Source organism: Crocodylus porosus, unplaced genomic scaffold, assembly GCF_001723895.1.
Source record: "Crocodylus porosus isolate Cpor-Errol unplaced genomic scaffold, CroPor_comp1, whole genome shotgun sequence".
NCBI classification, from domain to species: domain Eukaryota; kingdom Metazoa; phylum Chordata; order Crocodylia; family Crocodylidae; genus Crocodylus; species Crocodylus porosus.
In genome coordinates this window covers 32,650,924-32,673,893 of record NW_017728886.1, presented here as the reverse complement: position 1 = coordinate 32,673,893, position 22,970 = coordinate 32,650,924, and the positions used below count along the sequence as shown (strand labels likewise).

Genomic DNA, 22,970 nt, shown 5'->3' with positions numbered 1-22,970 from the left:
GCCCGGCCGGCCGGCGGGGGGAGGGCGGCAGCAGGGCCCGGGTGCGCGTTGCTGACGGTGTTTTTAACCCCTAGATGGTCTCTAGCGAGCCGCCGCTGCTGCCGGTGTCACTGGAGGGCGAGTTTTCCAATAGCATGAAGGAGATGATCGGCGGCTGCTGCGTGTGCTCCGACGAGAGGGGTTGGGCCGAGAACCCGCTCGTCTACTGCGACGGCCACGGCTGCAATGTCGCAGTGCATCAAGGTGAGCGAGCGCGGGCTACCTCCTGCCCCGCTTACCTCGCCGTGACCCGCCCGTTCCCGTTGCTCCCCCACTGCTTCCCCAGCGGGCGTCTGCAGGGCCGCCCCCCGCCCTGCTTCCTCCACCGCAACTTGTGACTGCCCAGCGCACCCTTCCCCTCCCCTCCGTCCCGGGCTCCTCTGCCTCCCTGCGTGTGGGAACTGGTGGAGGGAAGCCAAGAGACGGGAAGGCAGGCCGGCTGTCATGTGATTGCTCCCGCTTTCCCTGTCATGTCGTTTGGCTGCGGGTGCCCGGGACATGCCGAGACTTCCTGTTGGGTGGTTTGGGCGGGGGAGGGGAGGGTTGTTGGTATTAATCACCCGGCCCACATTTGTTTCTAGCCCTGGAGAAGGTTGGGTGGTGTCCAGCTCAAAACTGATGGGCATAGTGGGTATGCCTGGGACTGCCTGTTTGTTGCCAGCAAGCTGTTGTTTGTTTGTTTGTTTTTTTGAGGAGGAAAGTACATGCTGTTTGTGGTATTTCCACCCAGGCTAGCAAAAAACCCCCGTGGGCTTTATTTTGGTTGCAGAAACAAGGAACAGCAGTGGCAGTTGGTAGTTTATCCTGTGCAGCTCCAGAGTGAGCCCTGTGGCTGCTGTTCAACTTGTTTTAATGCGGTTAACTCATTGGAGAGAAGTTAGTTCTGTTTGGAGCTCATTAGTGTATACAACTAACACACATGAGGGATGACAGTATTTTTGCCATGCCAAAGGAAGCTGTCCATTCCTGTGCTATGCTACCTGAGAAGCAGTTCAAAGCTGTAACCTATTGATCATTGGCGGTTAGTTGCAAGAGATGCACCTGGTTTTGTGAGGTGGGGAGAAATCTTCATAACATGAAAGCAGGGGACAATCCAGAGAGAGTGAAAAACAAAGTTATTCTTAGCAAAGAATTCTTAGTGGCAGAGCTGAAAGGGGTGGACTAGCATCTACATAATGACTCTGCTTTCAAATTGGTGATGCCTTGTCTTGAGCAGAGTTCATATTGAAAGAGACAGTCCAAGCTGGACATAGTTGAAGGTGGCTGGGCTGATGGCAGGGATTTGTTTTCCGTTTTAGTAAATCAGGCTTAGTGAAAGCAGGATAAGAACATAAGTGTTCACTTTCAGGAGGAGGATTCAGTTATTTATATCTAAGCTTAAAAATCATACCTGTGTCAACATCCTTTAAGCTTCATTAGCGTTGACACCTTTGGGAATACTAGTGTTTTGGGGATGACACCGTGAGCAGGGTTATGCAGTAAAGCATTCAGAATGATGGTAGCAACCAACTTCAGTGCTTGGAGTCTCAATGCTTCTAATTCCAGTAGAGCTGTTGGTATTATCAAACACAAGAAAGCTTGTGTTTATCAAAAATCCTCCTAATATAGAAAGTGACTCGAAGTTAGATGCAACTATTTTACCCAAACCTACAGATATGCCAGTTCAGGAATATAAACTCATGATCCTATATTTTTCTGAGGTTAAATAGTATTGTTGTGGTTACACAAAAGGAAGAATTATTGATTTGGATGTACTGTATTAAAGCTATGACACTTTGAGTGGATGTTACTGAGACAGCTTGGAAGCTGGCATTATAAAACTGGTAGGGGAACTGGTGGTACATTAGCATAGGCAGACGTTTTGTTGCCACAGACTGTTTTTGTTTTGGTAGGTGCTTGTATATTTCCCATTACTTTTGGGCTGAAATTATTCATACTTATTAGTCTAAGGAAAATATCCTTATTCTGAGAGTTTGGTTAAAATTGTTTGGCTGCCTTTGAAATCTAACAACAGCTTCTGTCTCTTGGATGCATACTTTTTTCTTTTACTAGTTCAAAAAAAGCTATACCATTTGCTTCTGATTTAATGCACGGAATGTAAGAACTAACATTTTTAAAGAAACTTTATAGAAATAACAAAGGTGTAAGCATAAGGAAGTCTTGCACAATGCATAAAAACAACCTGGTAATCTGTGGAAGTAAGAAGTGTGGTGTTAAAAATTCACCTGTATTTTTTAATTTGTAAATGTTCTCTCTCAGAAATATAATGTAAGGTGTGCCGTTTTTAAGGTTTTGTCTAACTGCTAGATCTCTACCTGAGTTGCCAGACTTCTCCCTGAATTGCTTCATACCGTAAGATCTATTTTTATAGAATCTGTTGCCAGTTTCAAATTGTAAGCACAGCAAGGTAACTTCAGCAGCAAGATTGTAAACTTTATTGAGTATACCTTTGGATGACACTGTGTGTTTTTCTTTGCCTGCTTTGGTTGAATTTAGGATAATTAAGTGTGATGTATTTTTTATGGTAATCATACCTTTTTTGCATATGCAAACAAAAAAAGTGACAAGAGATGGTTCCATTTGTGAATGCTTGAAAAGCGCAAGTGACATTTGGAAGACTGATTCTTTGTTTGAATATGAATAATTATGGAAAATAATTTGTTGGAATTTTTTATGGAGTGGGAACTTGATGCTATCTATATCATCATACAACTTTCATGTTTTATAGAACTATCCCTACAATGTTTTCTTTTGCATTCAAATATAGTGCTAAAACTAGATAGTGTTTATGAGTTTGTAGTACTCCTTTCTTCCATATCCTCTTTTCTGTTAACTTTATAGGGGGGAGGAGGTGTATGTGGTGGGGGGGGGGTATGTGGAGTTTTTTCATCACTTAATTTTATTTGACTACACACTTAGAAATAGAAACAAACTGTCACTTTTTCTTTGAACAAAGTGCAGAGCTAGGAGGAATGTAAAACTGCATTTGAGATTTGAAATTGACTTTCTACAAGTTACAAATATTGTGGTTTCCACAGGAACTATTAGGCTACCTTGCCTGTATGAAGACATGAAACCTGTACAAATACTGAAATGTGTATATACTCGAAGTTCAAAAGGGCACAGCTAATGGTGCTATGAGATTCATTACTCAGCCTTTTCTGATCTGTACATTTAAAACACAAACCATAGTATTGAATTACTTTATATTACTATTGTGCTTAAAAGTTCTTATTATGCCCCTGCCTTATTGTAAGCTGTATAGAGTCAGGCCACAATTCCACAGGGTAATACAGGCAGCAAGACCTATATATTCACATGGAACCACACTGAAGTCAAACCCTGCATAGATATATAGGGGGTCACATGAGCTTGATCTCTGTGAAGAGCCAGGATCATATCCTTCTATCAAGCATTTGTTTGTACGTGTGCACACATATACAAAAGTTATCTGTAAGCCGACCAGTAACTTGGACTGTATAGCAATAAACAACTTTTATCAATTTAGTTTCAGGATGCATTTGCAATTCTGTTTGCATTTTTAGATCAACTTTTTTTGTATTTAGTTTAATATGAGTAGCTCATGCTTATTGCATTATTCATCAAGTGTAAGAAAATTTAACTGACTGGAATTTTTGTGACAAAACTAAAATTTCCAGTGATGTTTTATTTTCAGTGTGATTTTTTTTTTTTTTTAATCTTTAAAATACTTAACTTATGACAGATGTTTGTTATTGTAAAGCTGTCTTTTATTTGGTTATCCTAGTAAATTAAATAACAAAACAGATTGCACATAAAACATCTGCTGTATTTGAACAATTACTGTTTTTTCTCAGAATGTAATGTAAACTGTAGTTTGTTTTGCTTAAATATTTTGCATAAATTTAAGGGATGAGTAGGTTTTATTTGATCTCTAGCCTGAGAATAGTTTTGGTACTATTTCAGAAGTAACATGAATTGCACGTAGAAGTAAACTTACTTTTTTGTAAGATACTTTGGGATTGATTATTGAACAAATACTGTATCAGAGCTAGATATCATCATTGTACTGTGGTATCCTTACAGTTGTTGAGATATTTTTATCTTTTTCAAAACAGCTTGCTATGGAATTGTGCAAGTACCCACTGGACCTTGGTTTTGCAGGAAGTGTGAGTCTCAGGAAAGAGCAGCCAGAGTGGTAAGTGCTTTGCTTATTAAATATGTTAGTTTCAGTGTTTGTATGGATAACTCTCTACCCAAGCACCATAGTAGTAATACAAAATGGCTGAGCCTTGTTCATTGAACTTTATAATATAGCTCTTTAGTTAATTGGATGCCAAATGGAAATATGGTTCTCTTAAAGATATGTTGGCTTCATCCCTGGCATGTTTTTGGTTTTTGTAATTGAATTTCCCTGGTTTCTCTTTTTTATTATGTAAAAGGACCCCCACAAGTAGAGGATACCAATTGCTATCAGCTTTGTTAAATGAACACATTGGAACAAATAGTATTATCTTTAATCTTTGTATAGGAATATTTGGGATTGTAAGAACAAGTTAACAAAAAATGTCAGCTAAGAAAGTGAGAGAGCATTTAGTTGCTAGGTCTCCTTTAACTTTGGAATTAAAACTTTGCTGGTGTTGATCCTTTAACATATGAAACTGATTTAAAGAGTATTTTATCTCCTCTTCCTTTCCAAATTTACAAGGTAAAACTGAACTGTGCAGATAATCTTCCTGTTAACAGAACAAAAATGCTTCTTACTTAAGCATACTGCTCAGTCACATGCAACTCTTTACAAATATTTTCTGAAGAAAAGTTCTCTGTAGTTGAAGTCACACTGCATGTGTCTAGGTGATTGTTTTCAATGGAAATGTCACACTTGGCACTCATTGTCATATTTTATTGATAATCTCAGAAGAGGACATGGGCTGAAGTATCAGGGAGACTGAATCTTCTTTTCACTTACTGGAATCGTTCAGGTCAAAAAACAAAAGGATATATGATAGGGTAGTTTTGGGGTGTCTACATCTTTGCTGGTTTTCTTGTATCATTAAATTGGGATGTCAAAGATGCAACCCAAAGGGCTCTTGGAATGGCTGGGAATTTAGGGGTGGGTGAGTGAAGTTGGGAATCTGATTACATTTGAGGCATGGAGCTCTATTGGAGACAAGTTTTGACTGTGTGGGCCAGGATAGAATAGTGTAGTAGTGATGGCTGTGATTAATCTCCACTGCCCACTGAACTGATATTGCTACCTGCCCTACTGCTGGAGGTGGGTCCAGATCTGCACCAGGGCACCAAATGAGTTTGACATCCCTGTTTTAGATAAGTTGATAGTCTCTGAGACCAAATTTCTCATCTGTCATCACATGGACACAATGTTCACTTAAAGTATTTACTACTATCCTGTTTTTGTGTAGAAGCCAAATACCATAAAATATGGTACTATGAATTCTCAGGGGAGTGAATTTGGCAGAGGACTGTAGGAACCTTGTCTCCTCCCTGCTTTCCTTTCTGCTTCTTACTAACTTGCTTGTAATACATTTCAGAGTTCTTTAGTAGGTTGTCTTTGCTTTTCCTTTCTAAAGCAGTTACCTGTCAGTCGGGTGGCAAGAGGAACAGCAGAATGAAAGTGTTATCTTATTTTCATATTGGTGCCATGTTTGGAGCATGACTGTTGCTATGCAGTTTTTCTTTGTTGTTCTTGGTAGTGAAGGATGTGGCAAATAGCAAAAAATCCTTTTTCTTCCTGTGTCTTTCCCTTGAACAGAGGGCATTTGGCCTAGCAAAAGCATCAGCACTATAAAACTTCCAAAAATCTCATGCTGATTGTGATACACCTGCAGATTTCAGTGTTGTGTGCAATAGCACACATGAAAACCTACATGGAAAAAAAAGAAGTGGAAAGAGTGATGTTTTTGAGTGTGAGGGGGGAATGTGTCAGTAGGATTTGGAGTTTTATTTCCTAGGCCAGCAAAGACAAGGATGTTACAGGGTACTAAGCTCTGCGAGAGAGTGGTGCACCCAAGTTTCAGTGATTCCATCTGACTGACTGAAAGAGGAAACTGTCCTATATTTCTTAACTAGAGGTTAACTGACTTATAGGCCCATTTTGGAAACTGGAACTGCATTATAACTTGGTCTTTAAACACAGTACCGGGTGCAAATGCTTGAGTCTATGCACACGTGAGGGTCAAATTTAGTTCCTCTGGCTGTATATTTATCCAGAAATAAAATATGAGTTAAACTGGTTACATTATATTGAGGAAACCTCCAATTATTTGTTCCTTGCTACTTTTCTTTTGAAAAGGACAGATACGTTTAATAGTATTAAAGTCTAGGCATATGTTTTCCCATTGATGCATGGTTGATTTACATAGTTAACTGCCATAATACTAACGAGGCAAATAAAATTTGGTTTGATGTGAGACTGGATTTCATTGTTGTGTACTAAAGTTTTTTTTCTTGCTATAGCACTTGTGAGAAATTAGGTAATTGCTTGGTGTGTGGAGGTAAATATTTCTTGCACTTTGTTCATAATTTTAATATACGTATATTTTTAAAGCAAATGAACATAGTTCTTTTCTCTTACTCTCTTTGCATTAGCTGCATATTCTTGAAACGGGTACCATGTCCTTGTACATGCAGCATTGCACCCTAGTCTTGACTAGGCATCTGGGTATGGATGCAACTAGTTTAATACACTTGCTCAACATTATCTGAAGTATGAGACATCTTGCTTAAGCTCTCCTTATTACCAATCTTTAAAACAGATAGCTTGAGGAAGAAGCAAGAAAGTGGGTGAAGTTGGTATTATCTGCTTTTGTGTCTTCAGGAGTTTAACTTATACTACTACTTGTTAGTTCAAAAATGGTGTTTTCTCTTATTACTGTTACATGTCAGCCTTTTACTGGATGATACTAGTCCAAGAATAGATTTTATTACTTTATTTTCATTATATATATATCAAAGATGAAACTAATGCAACAATACATTTTTGGTATTTAAAACCTTTTAGAACTTGGCCAGGGCTCTAGGCCTTGTTTCCTCTCTCTTCCATCATTGGCTTCCTTTCTTTGGTTTTTTAAATTGCTTATAGAAATTCAAATAATTCATTTTTTTAGCTTGAAAATTTTCAGTGCAATAACCTTTCAGTTATTGTAATATGTAAGTTTCCAAACACTTCAGTAATTTTTTTTAAGTTTTGAAGGGACAATTTGTATTAAAAATTGGACACTGGTATCTTAGAACTTACCTACTGTTGTTATAGGATCATAGGAAAGTAGAGCTGGAAGGGACTTCACAAGGTCATCTACTCCAACCTGCTGCTTAGGGCAGGAGCATTTCTGACTAAACTATTGCAGCTAAATGTCTGTCCAGTCTGTTCTTGAAAACTTCCAAGGATGAAAATTCCACAGTTTCTCTAGGTAGCCTGTTCCAATGCTTGACTACCCTCATACTTACAAAGTTCCTCCTAATATCCAACCTAAATTTCCCCTGCTGAAGCTTGAGGCCACTGTCCCCTATGGCCACAGAGGCAGGACCTATAATACTTACAGTATTGTTAGCATGGGCCACTGATGCCACCTGAGTCGGGGGGGGGGGGGGACACGTGCCCCCCCCCAGTGACCAGTAAGCAGTGGCGGGGTGGGTCCCCCCACGACCAATCTCACCAACTGGGGAGAGTCCCTCTGTGACCAATTGCGCTGATCAGAAAGTGGCTGCGGCTCTCCCAGAAGCTCCACTCCCCAGCTGGTACTTGCAGGGGGGGCACCAGCACTCCCGCCTGCCCCTGGCTGTCGCCTAAATGGGGAGCATGACCTGTCATGGGGTGCACCAGCATTCTCAGGTGTATGTGCATCCCTGTGCACCCCCTATGCGTCTCCACTGATGGTTAGTAATACTAAGCTACTATAACAAATTATACAGAAGTAACTTTTCTTTTTAGAGAAAATTGACTGAAATTGTTCTCTTGAAGTGGAAAAAGCTTTCAAGCAACAGTAAAAGCCATCTTTTTAACAAATGAGAGAGAAAATATATAACTGTGAAACCACAAGTTGCCAAAGGGTTTCAGCATTTATATCTGAAACTGCTAACTTAAAAAAAATAATTATCTTGAATTGATGCTGTCCTTCTTAAACTTTAGGGCTACATAGATTAATGAAAGCTTTATGTATATGCAGCTAGTTACCAGTGGAGGGATGTGTTTATAAAACTATACCTAGGCTTGGTGTCTGAAATATCTGCTTTGCCTTTTAAGGTCCTTTGGATTGAGCATTGCCAAGTTCCTTGCCCACCAGGTGTCCACTTTTCCTGCAAAATACCCTGCAGGATACATTTGAGTGGCAGCTGTTCTCTTTGCATAACCCAAGTAGCAGAAAGGGGATAAAGCAGAATAAAGAACCTGTTTCTAACTAGTAGTTATGGCTCCTTAACCTTCTTGCCATTTGACTGAAAAGGATAGAAACTATCCAGAAGGCAGATCACTTTGAGTGGTATAGAGGTATACCCTATCACAGTGCCGAACAGTAGTATACTAAGACACTTCGCACATGCTCCACACACACTGTCTCCTGATCTGGAAGTAGCATACTCATTATATGTGCAGTGCTTCATGGACACTGGTAACCTCTCTAGTGCTGAATTAAAGTAGTTATGCTACTTCTGGTTTGGAAGGAAACAATTGTCACCCTTATTGAATGGCATAGATAAACACTTAGGGTGAGACTGATTGATTGTCCATGAAAGGCATTAGGCCAGTGTTGGCTAGCATTGCCAAGAATGAAAGATACTTGTATGAATAGGGATCTACCAAATTCACACTTTTTGCCAAAACTGTGAATTTGATTGATTCCGCTTGAAAAAGTCTTGTCCCTGCAAAACAGCTGGAAAATAGGTGGGGAGGGAGGAAGGATAAAAATGGAGCTGCAAACAGAGGTGGGAAGCCTAGGTATCCTAAAGCATAGGGAGAGGGGAGAGATTTTTTGCAGCAGACTGTCCTGCCCTCCCTGGAGATGGGCGAATGTCCATCTGTCCATCTTCAGGAAGAGGCAGGAGGGCTTCCTCCCACCCCATGCATAGGTGTAGGGAGAAAATATCCAGGGGTGGGAGCTGAGCATGTGTGCATGCATGCATGCACATTCCCCCAGCAGGTAAGTCTGTTGTGGGGAAGGGGCGGGGGGGGCAGATTGAGGCCCCCATGGTGAGGGAGGGAGTGGGGCAGAAGTCTTTGGTTATAAGATGGATAGGATTCACACCTGTAGGAGCTTAATAAACATAAACCAACATTTTTGCATTGGACATGGAAACTTTTTGAAAGCTCACCTAGTTATGGAGCACAAGTGGAATATGTTACTTGAGATGCTTACGTTTAAGTAAACTTACTGGATAGGATGTTTCAAATAATCTTAAAGCAGGGGTGAGCAAAATCTGGCCTGTAGGCCAGAGGCTGAGTCTCCATGGAGACCCCAGCAGCAGCTGCACTGTGATAGCCCAAGACTGGGGTTACTATGGAGACTGGCCCCAACTATACTGGCAGGGTACACAGCAGGGCAGTGGGCTTCTCTGGAGCTGGTGGGATCTTGCAACAGGGGCAGCTTGTTTTGGGGCTAGGGCAGAGCCATGATCTGCAGCTTGGTCTGAGCAGGCTGCATGTCACGGCTTTGCCCCAGCTCCTTGCAGCAGTGCCACCCTGGTCTGGAGCAGGGGCAGAGCCATTATCTGCAGCCTGCACATCTCTGCTTGGAGCGTGCAGGCTGCAAATTTGCAGCTCTGCCCTGGCCCCGATCAAGTTGCCCCTAATGTGTGCCCTGGCATCGTGACTGGGGCCGGTCTCTATGGCAACCCCAGCTTTGCACTACAGCTGGGATCTCCATGAAGACTGGCTCTAGCCATGTGAGCAGAGGCTTCTGGGAAGTGGGTCCTGGGTCCTGGCTGGATCTGCCATTTTGCCCACCCCTGCCTGAAAGTGTAGTCCCAAATTGAAAGTCCCAGCAATAATCCAGTTGCAAAGAGACAAAAGCTTCTGTCTGTTTGAATATCTAGAAGAAGCTGAAGAATCCATTTGCATACCCAAACTGCACAGTTGCTTCTTTTTTGTGTTTAAAAGAGAGAGAGAGAGGTGTTTTTCAAGTAGCTGATGCTCTTTAATTTTTTTGGTCTTTTCTCTTAATCTACGATTGCATATAGGAGGTAGATCTCATTCAGCATTTTCCCCTCAAATTTCAATAAAGTATTTATCATTCAGATTCCTGAAACATCTAGCATGACTTCCAAAGCCCAGTCTTACTTCCATGTAAGGCTAAGTTTAGCAATGTATTTCCCCAATGAACTTGCAACAATAACAGTGTTGCTCTGATTCTGTGAATGAGACATGGGTGTTCTGTAGAACCTTTTTTCTCTAATTACCTTATATACATACCGATTAAGGGATGTGACAAAATATCATCCTCCAATATCATATATTTTGGATACTTAGAGAAGAAAAAGAAAGGAGTACTCGCACACAGATAAGCCTGTTCTTGCCAGGGTCTATAAATATGTCATTACAAACAAATGAATGATAGATTTAATAGAATCTGCATTTTTGTTTGATCTTTGTCTGCTGTCAGACAAAGATTCTTGGGAAAGGAAACCAGATACTGACATACTCCAAGTATGAAAAGCAGGTTGATTACCTGACATATTGTAGTTTTCTTTTAAAAGTTAGTTGCCAGCTAAAGACATCTCAATCACTTTTAACCAGGAAAAGGGGAGTACAGATGGAACGGTTGTTCACAAGTTTGTCAGTGTCAAGAGGATTATTTGAACTTGATGCTGAAAGTAGATTCATGAGAGTTGTCAGCATTTTTTTTGCCCTAGTCAAGATTCCAGCAATCCCCTTGGTAGCTGTACTCTATTTATTAGTAATGTTACCCAGTGAGATCCCAGGGAGGGTTTCCTTAGTGACTAAAGACCTTTGTGGCTCCCAATGATTTTTCACTGCTGTTCTTTAAGTCCTGGCATATCCTTTCTGACTCATGACTCATAGAGGACTGGAATCTTGTGGTGTTTCCAGCTCACTGCTTGCAGGCATCATAACTGGAGCACTATATGGTTATCTAACCCTTTGCACACCCGTCCTCATTTTAAAAGTTTGTATAGACAAGCACTGCTATTTATGAGGCTGTTTGGCAAAAGTGGAATATGGTCATTGTGAGGATTTTTGAAAGTTACCTTAAAATTTGAGTGCTATAGCAGGAAGAGTTGGGAGTTATTCTGTGTGAGAGGCTGCCATATTTCCTACAAGTGGTATAACCAATGAAGTGTAGGGTTAAGCAGATTAGATAGTAATCTTTTTCACTGGGGCCTACTTAATAGGCAGCAGTTTGAATTGAATAAATCCCATTCATCCTAGTGAGCAAATAAGGAGCAATATTTTGAGGATCTGTGGTTGCAGTATCTATCAGGAGGCAGGAGTTCAGGAATAAGGATGGAACACACCAGTATGAAAGGAGGGAAAAGGAGATTTAAAGGTGCAGATATCTGGGGTTTGGGTGGAAGGTTAAGGTGAAAGCACAATAGAATAGTTTCAAAACTCAAGTGGTATATAGAAAGAAGCATAGTAACAGTAGCAGTCTTGTGAATGTCTTCTAGAATTGCTGGATCTCTTGGATGATCCAAAATAGGCAGAATGAGTGGGTTTTCCAATGCAGGCCCCTAATAGCATGCGTCTCAGGCTGGACTATAGTACTCCAGTTGAGCAGGGAGCAGAACACACCCCTTTCACAATCCCACACTGTGCTGCAAGGAGACATAGACTGACTCCGAGTAGTCTGGGTCAGTGCACAGGGCAGCTCTGATTGGCTGCTGCCATCTGCTGCTAGGAAGACTGAGGGAGTCTGCAGAGCATGCTGAGGTGTGTGCATTAGGGGCCTTCTAGCTGTGTAATGTCACCACTGCACGCTGTCTGCTGTTCAGGGTAAAATCATTCCAGTGTCTGTTAGGCATCTCTGGGTAAGTTTCTCTACCAAGAGCACAAACTCGGGAAATTTCTCCCAAAATATTTGAATGTGCATATATAGCACTGTTGTTAGACCTGTTATGCTACCTGCCTATGGACTCTTGGGCTCAGTCTTTTTAACCATTGGTGCTAAACCTTTTGGCCCTGCAGTCCAAATGAGTGGGGCAGGACTGGTCGATGGGCCAGATTGAGCACTGGGGCATAAAACTAGCTCCTCTTTACCCTGAGTGCCAGGATTGGGTTCTTGGTTTAGCATGTCAGGATGGGGTCCTGGGGGTTGTTGCCACCCCTTTCTAGCCCAGCCTGACTACAAAGCTGTCCTTTAACCTCTGTTCTGCTGGCTGCCCATGCTGGGATTGATCCCTGGTGGCCTGGAACTCCTCCTCCTCCTTCCCCCAGCCTGCCAGGATTGGGTCTTGGGGGTCTGGAGCTACCACCTCCTAGCCCCCAGTGTGCTGGGGTTGGGTGCTGGGTCCCCGTTCAAGCCCCTGAATGCCAGGGATCTGGTGTACCTGGTCTGCCTAGCCCTGTGTGCTAGGGTCAGGTGATTGATCCAGCCCTCAGGGCGTAGGGTTCTGTTAATAGGGTGCCATCCCCAGGTGTGGCCGTAAGCCTCTGGAGGCTCACAAAATTCCCTTTTTGCCCTGCTCACTCTGGAAACAGTCTTTCCGTCACTTGCCTGCTATGTCTTGATGCTGTTTATGGTTATAAAAGGAAGGCTGCCCCAGGACTTCCCAGATCTGGTCTTGCTCTAAGGAACACCTGGTGGTTGTGGTCCTTTGCCTTAAGGGCTTCATTGCATGGCTCCATACCTCCTCTCCACCATGCCCTATGCTTCACAGATTCTGAGTTACCTATTGGGTGGGACACTTGTCCCTTTGTTTCCAGGCCACTCCAGACCTTCCTTCCTTTGTTGGGGTTTTAGCCTTCCTGGCTTCTGCCTCTCTACTCTGGCTAGTCCTGCAGCCCAGGCCCACTGTTCTAAGCCTGTCTTCTGGGTCCCAGCCCCCACTTTCCCTTGAACTTGCCCTCAGCAGAGCCCAAGACAGTCATGTGCCCATGGGCACTAATGGGATTTCTGAACCACCCCTCTAGTCCCAAACCTAAGCCACTAGTCTTAACACAAAAATGAAGACCACTTGCCTGCTTAACAAGTGTCTCTTTCTCTCTAGGTAGCTCTTTTTTGTTCCCAGGCCTGCAGAGCTGCTTTCTTTCAGCTTTCTTTTCAGATTCGGGGGCCCTGCCATGCTGTCAGGAGCTCTGCACTCTGTGACACTGGGGGCTGGCCTTCTTGACTGGCCAGATTCCCGGGCTTATCTAGCTCTGGCCTGAGTCCTCTTCTGGTCATGTGAGGCCCCAGTGAGCTGACCTGACTACAAGGCTGTCCTTCAGCCCCTGTTCTGGTGGCTGCCCATGCTGTAAAGACTCCATCCTTAAAGGGGCTGCACCACTCTCCAGTACCATAGAGTCATAGATTGTAAGGGTCTGGAAAGGGACCTTGGGGGATCATTGGGTTCAGCCCTCTGCACCAGGGAGGAAAGACAACTGGGGTCAGGTGACCTAAGCAAGATGACCATCCAGTCTCCTCTTGAAGATTTTCAGGGTAGATGACTGCACTGCTTCTGGAGGGAGCTTATTCCACAGTCTGGACATTCTAATTGTGAAGAAGTTTTTCCTAATGTTGAGTCTGAGATGATCTTCCAGGAGTTTGTGGTCTTCACTCCTGATTTTGTCCAAGGGTGCCCTAGTGAGCAGTTACAGGTTCCCTGTGGGTTCATAAATTTGGCAGTAGAGGAGCAGTGCCATATCTCTCCTGCTGCCAAATTTCTGGACCTCTGGGGAGTCCCGTGGGTCAGGTGACCTGGTGTCATGGGCTGGATCTGGCCTCCGGGCTGGGGCTTGAGCACCCCTCTGTTTACTTGTTGGCATTATTAAAATAAACTTATTTATTGCTTGCTTCCTTGCACTCTGCAAACCACTGGTTTCTGATGAGTCGGTTTTGGAAATCTGACTTCTCATGTATGTGCTTACAAGAGTCTTCTCTGTATAACCAATGGATGGCATTGAAACTAGCAACCAAGCAGCCCCAGTTGCTACAAAGAAGTTATGTGTCCTCAAAGAGTTTATATGTTAGCAGAAGTAGCTGCATCTGGTCTGTAAATACTCTTTTCTTCTGTTAAAAAGTGTGGGAAGTAGGTGGTAAGGCTAAAAGGAGTGGAATGTTGTGGCAGTAGCTTCTGCTGTGCAAAGGGTTACCCAAAGAGATGAAACCGATTTTAAAAAAAAAAAACAGTAAAATAGAGTGGTATGCTGAACAAGGGATGGAACTAAGATTTAAAGAGAAGAAGGAAAGGCAGGCTTAGAGAAAAATGTGTGAAGAAGGGGGCTGTAATATTGTTCTTATTTAGATAGTTGAGAAATTTAAGAGATCCTAAATTTTACTAACCTTCCCAACCCAATATATGAGAGGAATTGGCAAGTTCTTCAGTAGATCAGAATATTAACTTTCTGATCAATGGTCTCTCTCTTCGCCTTTTTAAATTCAGTCTTGAGAATCCAGTTTTGAGAATGTGTTAAAACAGATTTTGGAAGTACCTTTGAATTATTGTGCATTTAGAATACCATTGTTTGGTAACTAATTGAGAAGTAAAGTACAGCAAAGTACAGTACACTCTGTTGTCCAGGGGATGCTGGTTAATCAAATGTGGAGGGGGGCCCTGTGCAGGCTGCTTTGTCCCATGCAGGCTGCTTTGCCCTTTGCTGTGGGCCAAAGAAGTGAAGAAGAACTCGGCCTGTGGCGGCAGAACCAGAAGTGGGTCTTCTGGTTTTGCTTTTGCTGCATCCCTTGGGTGCTGGTTAGTGGAGCTTTCTGGTTGATTAAGTGCCAGATAACACAGCTTTTGCTGTAATATAGTATCCAGTTTTTTTGGGAGCATGTTTTACTATCTTAGATTAAGTTTAAGAAAGTAGTAGGATTACTCCCTCCCTAAAACCAACGTATTTGGTGTTGAACAACTAATCCAGTCTCTTATTTACCCAAGTATTAAGAATTATAGAGCACTATGTTCTATGTTGCAATTTTTCTTCAGGACAGTGTGAGGAAAGGATAGGTGAGGTAGTATCAGGCTTTAAGAACTAAACTATTGTTACATAACTTTTGTTTAGCAATCCACATATTTAATATTTTGTTAATTGTACCCCTAAGTATTGTGTGCTGAAATCTTCATGAAAATAATAGCTTTTAAGCAAGGCATTATTTGAAAATATGAATCAGTACTTAATATAGTTAAAAGAAGTGTTTGGCATTTAAGAATAGTTTTATAATGTAACAGTGTTTTTGCCCTGCAGAATATAACTGGAATGGAAAATATACATGAAAGCTAAGGAATCTGCATTTATTACTTACATCTCTTCACAAGATTTCAGATATAAGAACAAATTAAGTTTCTATATGTATTTGTGAAGTGATCTTAGAAATGTAATATCTGTTATTTTTTTTCTCCATAAACATAAGTTAATAAAGAAAGTGTTTTACATAGGTTTTTGGATTATTAGCATTACTAAATATCTGACCCTTCCATCAGATTGTACCTGCAACAAATGGTATAATGCAATATTTCTTTTTCTTTCATAAGGCATCAACAGTTTCCAGTTACTATCAATCAGTCTTTGATAGGAAAGAAGTCAGGTAAAAGTTGTAGTTAATTGAATATTTTAATTTTTTGTTTGTAAAATGCTTTTCAATCAACAAAGAACTACTCATTTTGAAATATGCCTGATTTCTAATGTAAGCTTAGTTGCTAGCAAGAAATTTCAATGAGTACACAACAAATTCCCTCAAAAAAACAAACAAAACCAAAAAAAGACCAGTATTAAACCCTCTGATTTTTTTTTTTTTTTTAATTTATTTATTTCAACCAGGTATAGCGATTAGTTAGTTTATAGTAGGGAAAACAAAGCATTTATGTGACATTTAAAAAAATTGCAGAAATCTCCTGAAGATTTCTTTTTTCTTGTTCTTGGAGTTAAACATGTAATTGCACAATTCTTCGGTGCTAAAATGCTTGCTTGCAAACTTTGATTTCAGTGAGTCGTTGTATAGGCTTGTATTATAGGGCTAGTCATGAGATGGACTCATTATAGAAGTGAAAGTGTATAAATTTTTTTCTTTTTAATAGGGTATTATGTATAACGTATGTCTTTTGAATTGGAGAGGTGATGCTTCATCCAACCCATTCTAAGTTCATCAAGCACTGAAGAGGCATTGTGCTCTTTATTCGCTTGTATTCTCACTATTTATAACTTCCCTTCCCCTAAACATCTATTGTCTTATCCCATACCCTTTGATCTCTTCAGTCCACCTTAGCTTTTCTCAGCAGTGTCCCCTCCTCCATCCTTCCCTTCCCTTTTCCTCATCCATTAAATTACTTTATTCCTTTCTGTTTAGTACCACTGTTCTGTGCAAGTCTGCTCATAGCATGTGATGAAGTAGGCGGTCTCCTGTGAAGGCAGTTGGTCCTCTGAACTAGTTAGTCATGTGACACACAACTAGGATGACAGAGTACTCTGGGGTGCCTTGCAATCTCTTTCAAAGGTGGTCCAGGGTGCCATACGATGTTAGCATCAGTAGGTGTGCAAACAGGATTCACAGGACAGACCCAGAGATTTCAAATGGGAATCCATAATATTAAAATCATTCTGATCTGGTCTGATTCTTCAGAGTCCTTTTTAACAGAAAAATTGCTCTTATTATCCTTCCTTAGTCGAGAAATCAGTGGGCTTGTCTACACAGGCTTTTTTACATGTGCCTAAACTTAATGTGCATTAGCCTAATATGCATTAAGGCGATTTAGGCATATGCATACACGTGTATGCGCTAATGCGCATTAATGCAGGTGTGTGGACTGACTTGGGACTAAAGTTAGTCCCAAGTCAATGGACAAACACCTGTGTTAATGCACATTAGCACATCTACATGTTGGCTAATGCAGTTTAGCTATTTACACATACATTCAAATAGCCTTACATTGCCGTTTTTAAGGCATATTAAGGGTGTGCATATGTAGACCCGTACCCATAATGTGCTTGAAATCGGGCTAATGTGCATTAAACGTGCATGTGTAGACACACCCATTGAAACAGCTGTTTTTTTTTCCAAGCGGTGCCTTGAGTCTGAAAAGGCTGAGAACTGCTGAGTTACTCAGACTTGTAACCTTCTGCCTGATTTCAGACTACCTCTCTCATCCCATACTTATGTAAGAATCTCCCTCTTTCTGTCATGGGCTTTCCTATTCATCTTAGTTTACTATGTTCTTTCTAGAAATGGTGTTTTGATTTGTGTTCTGCATGCCAACAGTATATTTACTGAAACATACCAAAAATTCTTTCTGAATGGCTGACAGCAGACTGATTTTGTACTACTTTAAACCATTTGGACAAGCCAAGAAATAGTCATTTGGGAAGGTCACTAGCCAGGGGAGTTTTCAGTGCAGAAAAAGAGATTGCTGTCAATTTCTATGTACTGGGAACTCTGTTCCAAGGAAAGCAATCTCTGAAATTTTGGGAATAGACACCATAGCTCATCTCTGATTACATTTTTATATGGCCTTTCCCCTTGCTTAGAAAGCTAAGAAGAGCAAATTACACTATGGTAGTTTGGAGTTAATCTTTCCTGGTAGACTTGATCATCTTTGTTAGGGTTGTCTGTTGCATACAAACTAGCCCATCTGTATTTCACAGCATGATTGTTAAACTTGACAACTTAAACAAATGAAATATTCATTCAAGATAGAGAAGAGCCTATCAGACTGTGTGGCACAATGGGACCAAAATACCCCTGCAAAGCTAATTTATTCTACTGTTATGAATACTTTTTATTCCTTTGTCCTTTCAATAAAATTTGCATAACTGTACCTTAGTTGATAATTACTGATTTTTTTTTTTTTTTTTTTTTTTTTTTTAAACCCATTTTCAGATTAAGTTAATGGATTGTATCTGGGAGTGCTGTATTTTCATTATGTTGTCTAAGCTCTCTCAGAAGTTTCTACACACATAAGGGAGTGGCAAGCTTTTAGCTGGTTTAAGAAACCTATTTTCGGGGCTCTCCAGGTTTCAGATGGACGATATCTTTATTTTCCAGCCTGTGCTTATGTTCTCCAGGTTCCCCAGCTCCCTGACTGCAAACTTGTCTCGAGTTGTGGCTCCATGTGCAATACTCCAATGGAACTCTCCCTTTCAAAGAAAGTTGTAGAATAAAGAATCAGATCACATTTTAAGGTGGATCTCTGTAGCCATCACAGCCAGCCAGCAGCTTGGTTTTTTTTCTTTTTTTTTTAAAACCTGAGAATCTGGTGCACAGTTCAGCAACAGAGAGTTAACTTCCTTGCTTTGGAGTTGTGGAATATCTGGCATCACCATGCATGTCTTCAAGCAGACTTTCTGTGCAGACTCTCTGTTACTTAGCATAGTTGAGGTGGTGCAAAAGGTTGTTTTCTGAATATGGTTGAAAGTGTGTGTGTGTGTGTGTGAGACTTTTGGTAGCCTGTAACCATTAAACTTTCTGCAACATAACCTAGCTTTTTGGTCCTGCATTATCCCGTTGCACATCTTAGCCCTGAAAAGCATAATTGGGGCAGGTTTATCTAGATACTTAGTGGACAATCTGTTTATATCCTGACTTTGAGGATCAACTTACCTTTGCAAATTGGTAATATAAACTGTGGTTCCATCCAGAATTCAGTTTGTAACATGTCATGCATTTGAACTGGTGGGTTCCATATCACCTGTTCATTATTTCTCTAGACATGTTTTTAGAAGCTAGTCACCTAGATAAGAAAGAGGTTCCAAGATTACTATCCCTGTGCAATCAAGAGCCATACTGCATTTTTCTCAATTATGCTACTTTGAGCTACACCATCTCTCTCTATAGTTAGTGTTGTTTCTGCAGAGACTTCTAGCCATTTTTTTACTTGAATTTTTAGTAGATGCAGGAAATAGTATGTCTGAAGTGTGGTGAAAATAAGTCTGAAACTTGTAGAAATATTCAGGAAAATCAGAGGTTTACTTACCTCTTTCTTGCTCAATTGGTGTTCCTTGGAATAGCTTCACTGAATTTGTCATGCTGTGCCAGTTTATCAACTCAGGGTGTAGTCTGCCATCAATACTGGATTCTGAGCTTCTTATATTTAATTTGCTACTGTAAAGCCTCTTTATCCTTAGGCAGTCACAACAGGTAGGAGCGCAAGATCCTTCTCTTCCCTCCAATTAACAGTAAGGCTTTGCCTCAGTATGCCACCCTTGAAATCTTCCAGTCAATTCCTTTTGGAATGTCACTGAAGTAGCTGCCCTTCAAAGGACTCTGTTACACCCTGTGGTTCTCAACCTTTTTAGACTGAGGGCACCCCTGATTAGGTTTGAGGCACCCCTCGTTTTGTTCGAGGGACCCCTCAGAAAATGCCAGCTCTTATTTTTCACTCATTTTTTATTACTGAAAAATAGTAGAGCAATTCATCTGTTGCAAAGAACTCAGAACAGACTCCAACAGGTCAGAATGTTTTCAGTGCTATAGATTCCTAGTTGAAACCTCTAGGTCTATCTTGTAAATCATGTTTGAATGCCCAACAGCTAACATTGCGTGGTCCCTTGTAACAGCCTTGAAAGGATTTCAAGGCACCCTGGTTGAGAATCACTGATCCTAACCTGCTCTATCTGAGTGTGTGCTTTTTCATTCTTCCCTGCTATTTTGTCAGTCCAGACTTTTTTGTTTGTTTTAATTTATTTGGATTATGCTGTGGTCTTTGGGGCATATCTCGCCTATTTCTGATTCCAGAGGTCTGTGAGAGATGTTGGTTTTGTAGTGTGGGTCTTTCCTTTGGGCAGCAAGGGTTGTTCTTTCTTTTCTTTTCTTTTCTGCTCACATCTGTGAACTTCAGTTACTTGTTTTGAGTGTGTGCGTGGGGTGCTTGTGTCCTGCCAGGAAGATGTGCTGCCACAACGACAGAGGAACATTTTCTGTGAAATGGCACATATTGTATTCTCTGTGCACTGTGATGATATTTAGGCTGATACTGTCCCAAACACTGGTGTGACTTGGGGAATTCACCTCCACTTCACTCTGCAGATCCCCTTAAGTTTAGCATGAAACCGTACCAAAAATGCTTTAGATAAAATCTTGAAAATATGAGCCTGAGTCAGTCTCAGTTCCAGAGAGACAGGAATTTCTACTGACACAAGTAGTATCAACATCAGCTTTTCACCTGTATTGTGTGAGAGAGCTTCAGAAACTCTGATGAAATATCCTGTATAACTTTGCCAAGGATTTTGCCATATGTTGACACTTCAGTGTTTCAAGTCAAAGTTACTGGGATTGCATGAAGCAATGCCAAGAGTCATTGAGAGAGAGCTAGCTACTTCCTTCCTTTGATTTTGTGCGTTTCAGAACCCCATACATGTTTTCAGTTGGGAGGTTGCCAGGCCACACCTATTACTTTTTAAGGCAGTCTGAAAGCCTTCAATACTCTCTTCAGTTCTAACCTTTGGCATGTGTCAAGAATGCTAGGTGTGTCAAACTCATCTGGATTAGCATCCCTGAGCTGGACCAGGACTGACCCCCTGCAAGGTGCCCACATTAGCCCTTGGGATCACTGTGCAAACAGCTTTTGGGGCTGGCATGGGCTGCTCGCTGCCTATGATGTGCAGGTCAGACCCAATGCTGCACGTAGCATAAGGGAGGTCTGGGGTGCGGGCTGCATGTGACACCCTTGGCTGTCTGTAGAGTGTGTGGCACTGGGTCCAGGCCATGTGTTACATGCAGCATACAGGGCCAGGGCTGGTCCAGTGGCCCATGGGTCAGTTCATGTGGCTACATGGGCCAGATCTAGCCCATAGGTATAAGTTTGGCATCCATGCTCTACACAGTATTGCTTATGCCCTCTGAAATTAGCTTTTTCCATGTACGGAGAATTGGCTTCGGTCTGAGTGTACTTTCTGACACCAAGTGCAGTGCAGTTAGCGTTTGCCTGGAGTGGTGATTTTCGACACCTGCAGCCTGCATTTGTGGCTTGCAGACTTGTAAGTTCTGAAGAATTAAAGTTTTTATTTAAAAAAAAAATTTGGTTGCAAACCAACCTTTCAAAATTTCAGCTGAATAATTAATGTGGTGCCATCTATCTGAGTCTGCAGACAGTCTGAAAAAATGGCTCAGGGATATGTGGAACCAATATTCCCTCAACAAATTCCCCCTAGGGTTAAAAGCCAAATGATGACCCATTCATGTAAGTATTAATTAACTGCTGATCATTTTAGCAGATGGAGTGGGGGGAGGGTAAGAGGGAAGCAGATGGGGAATTAAAAGATGCTGCAGGGAAGCAAATGCTAAAGGAAAAAAGAAGACATGAGTCGGAGGAGAAACAAGGGGCAAAACCAGAAATGGTTCAAAAAGCCTTCCACTATCCCATTCCTTGCATGCTGTTGCATATATCAGTGGACTGAAGACATAATAAATAAACAACTTAAAAGTTTACTTACTACACACAGAGCAAGTTCTGCTTTTTATATGTCTATGTCTCTCACTGTCACAAGTTTTTTATGGACTAGAAGGCATATGTAGTCCTTAATGTATTTTGCAATCCACAATCCATTGCTAGAATGGAATTTGTTACTATTAAACACATTTGGCATGCTGCTTCACAGGCACTGTCAGGGTTTTATGAACTCCATGTCCTCACTTACCAGTAAGTTACGATCAGGAAGATTAATACTGTCTGGGGGCAAAAGGAGACTGAGTTGATGCCAAGTAGATCGATCTCCTTGAAAAGTGATACTAGAAAAAGTTTTCAAGTGAAGATCTGATTCTCTTGATTAAAAAAATGTTAGGATTGGGAATATGTGAAGGCCATACTTCTTTTGGCCTCTCTTTCAAAATATTTGAGTCTGCTTGGTTTTTTTCAGCAAAGAGAATTCTGAAGTAGAATTAAGTTATTTTATTTCAGCTTAAATAAATAACATTATTGTAGTTTTATCAAAACTTATTAGAAAACTTTGCTTGCTCAGAACTCTTAGAATTTATTAGATTAAGGGAAATGTGTCCTGCCTTGCTTCTAATCAGTTGTTTTCTGTGAGAAATGTCAATCTATCTTCTAACTGTATGATCTGTGTTAATATTCTTACAATCATTCCAGTTCTTTTTTTTTTCCCCACTTTTTCCAGAGATGTGAGTTATGCCCTCATAAAGATGGTGCTTTAAAAAGAACAGATAATGGGGGTAAGTTTTTTTAAATTTTCTTTTAATCTTTTCCTTTTAATGAAAGTAAAACATGTTAAATTGAAACATAAGGATCATAGTATTCTATAAATAAAATCAAGTGTTACTGTAGTAGTTTACTTGGTCTGCAACATATGTAAGTAAATATTTAGTTTACAGTAAAGTATAAACTGTATTTGTCCAACTTAAGTTGAACTGTAATTTGACAGCAGAATTAGTTCTTCATATGTTGTTAATTTTAAGTTAAATTTTGAGTAAAAGAAGAAATAGAATTTTTACACAAAAACTTCTGAAAATGAGATTTGTTTTTTTTTTTTTTTCCTTCGGGAAGGAGAGCAAATTCAAATTACCGTATTTACGCAAAACCAAGACAGACATTTTTTTCTCCAGAGCAGGGTGCAGGGGAGGGGAAACCCCTTGTCTTGGATTTGATTACAAAGTATGCAGGGGGAGGTGGCAGCTCCAGCCCCAATCCAGGTTTGAGGTTGGAGCCACAGCTTCTGCCTGCCCTCTCCCCACCCTCCCTTATCTTTTTGCTTTGGCTCCAGGATAGCTTCTTAGATTTCATAGATTTCATAGACATTTGGGCTGGAAGGGACCTCGGGAGATCATCAAGTCCAGCCCCCTGCCCAAAAGGCAGGAAGTCAGCTGGGGTCATAGGATCCCAGCAAGATAAGCATCCAATTT

The 22,970-nt window shown here is 41.1% G+C and overlaps 1 protein-coding gene across 5 annotated transcripts in view; it reads left to right on the top strand.

The window, feature by feature from the left end:
* Positions 1-6: 6 nt before the first annotated feature.
* The window catches only part of MLLT10 (myeloid/lymphoid or mixed-lineage leukemia; translocated to, 10), a 241,484-nt gene continuing 218,520 nt past the window's right edge, over positions 7-22,970 (top strand). For 2 of the 5 annotated variants that reach the window (XM_019532231.1, XM_019532222.1), the window contains exons 1-3: positions 7-243; positions 4,137-4,216; positions 22,229-22,283. In XM_019532231.1, coding sequence (XP_019387776.1) covers positions 75-243; positions 4,137-4,216; positions 22,229-22,283 — 304 coding nt within the window. In that variant the 5' untranslated portion in view covers positions 7-74. Of the gene's footprint in view, positions 244-4,136; positions 4,217-22,228; positions 22,284-22,970 lie in introns of those variants that run through there. The other 3 variants (XM_019532240.1, XM_019532255.1, XM_019532249.1) reach the window with 3 other exon arrangements.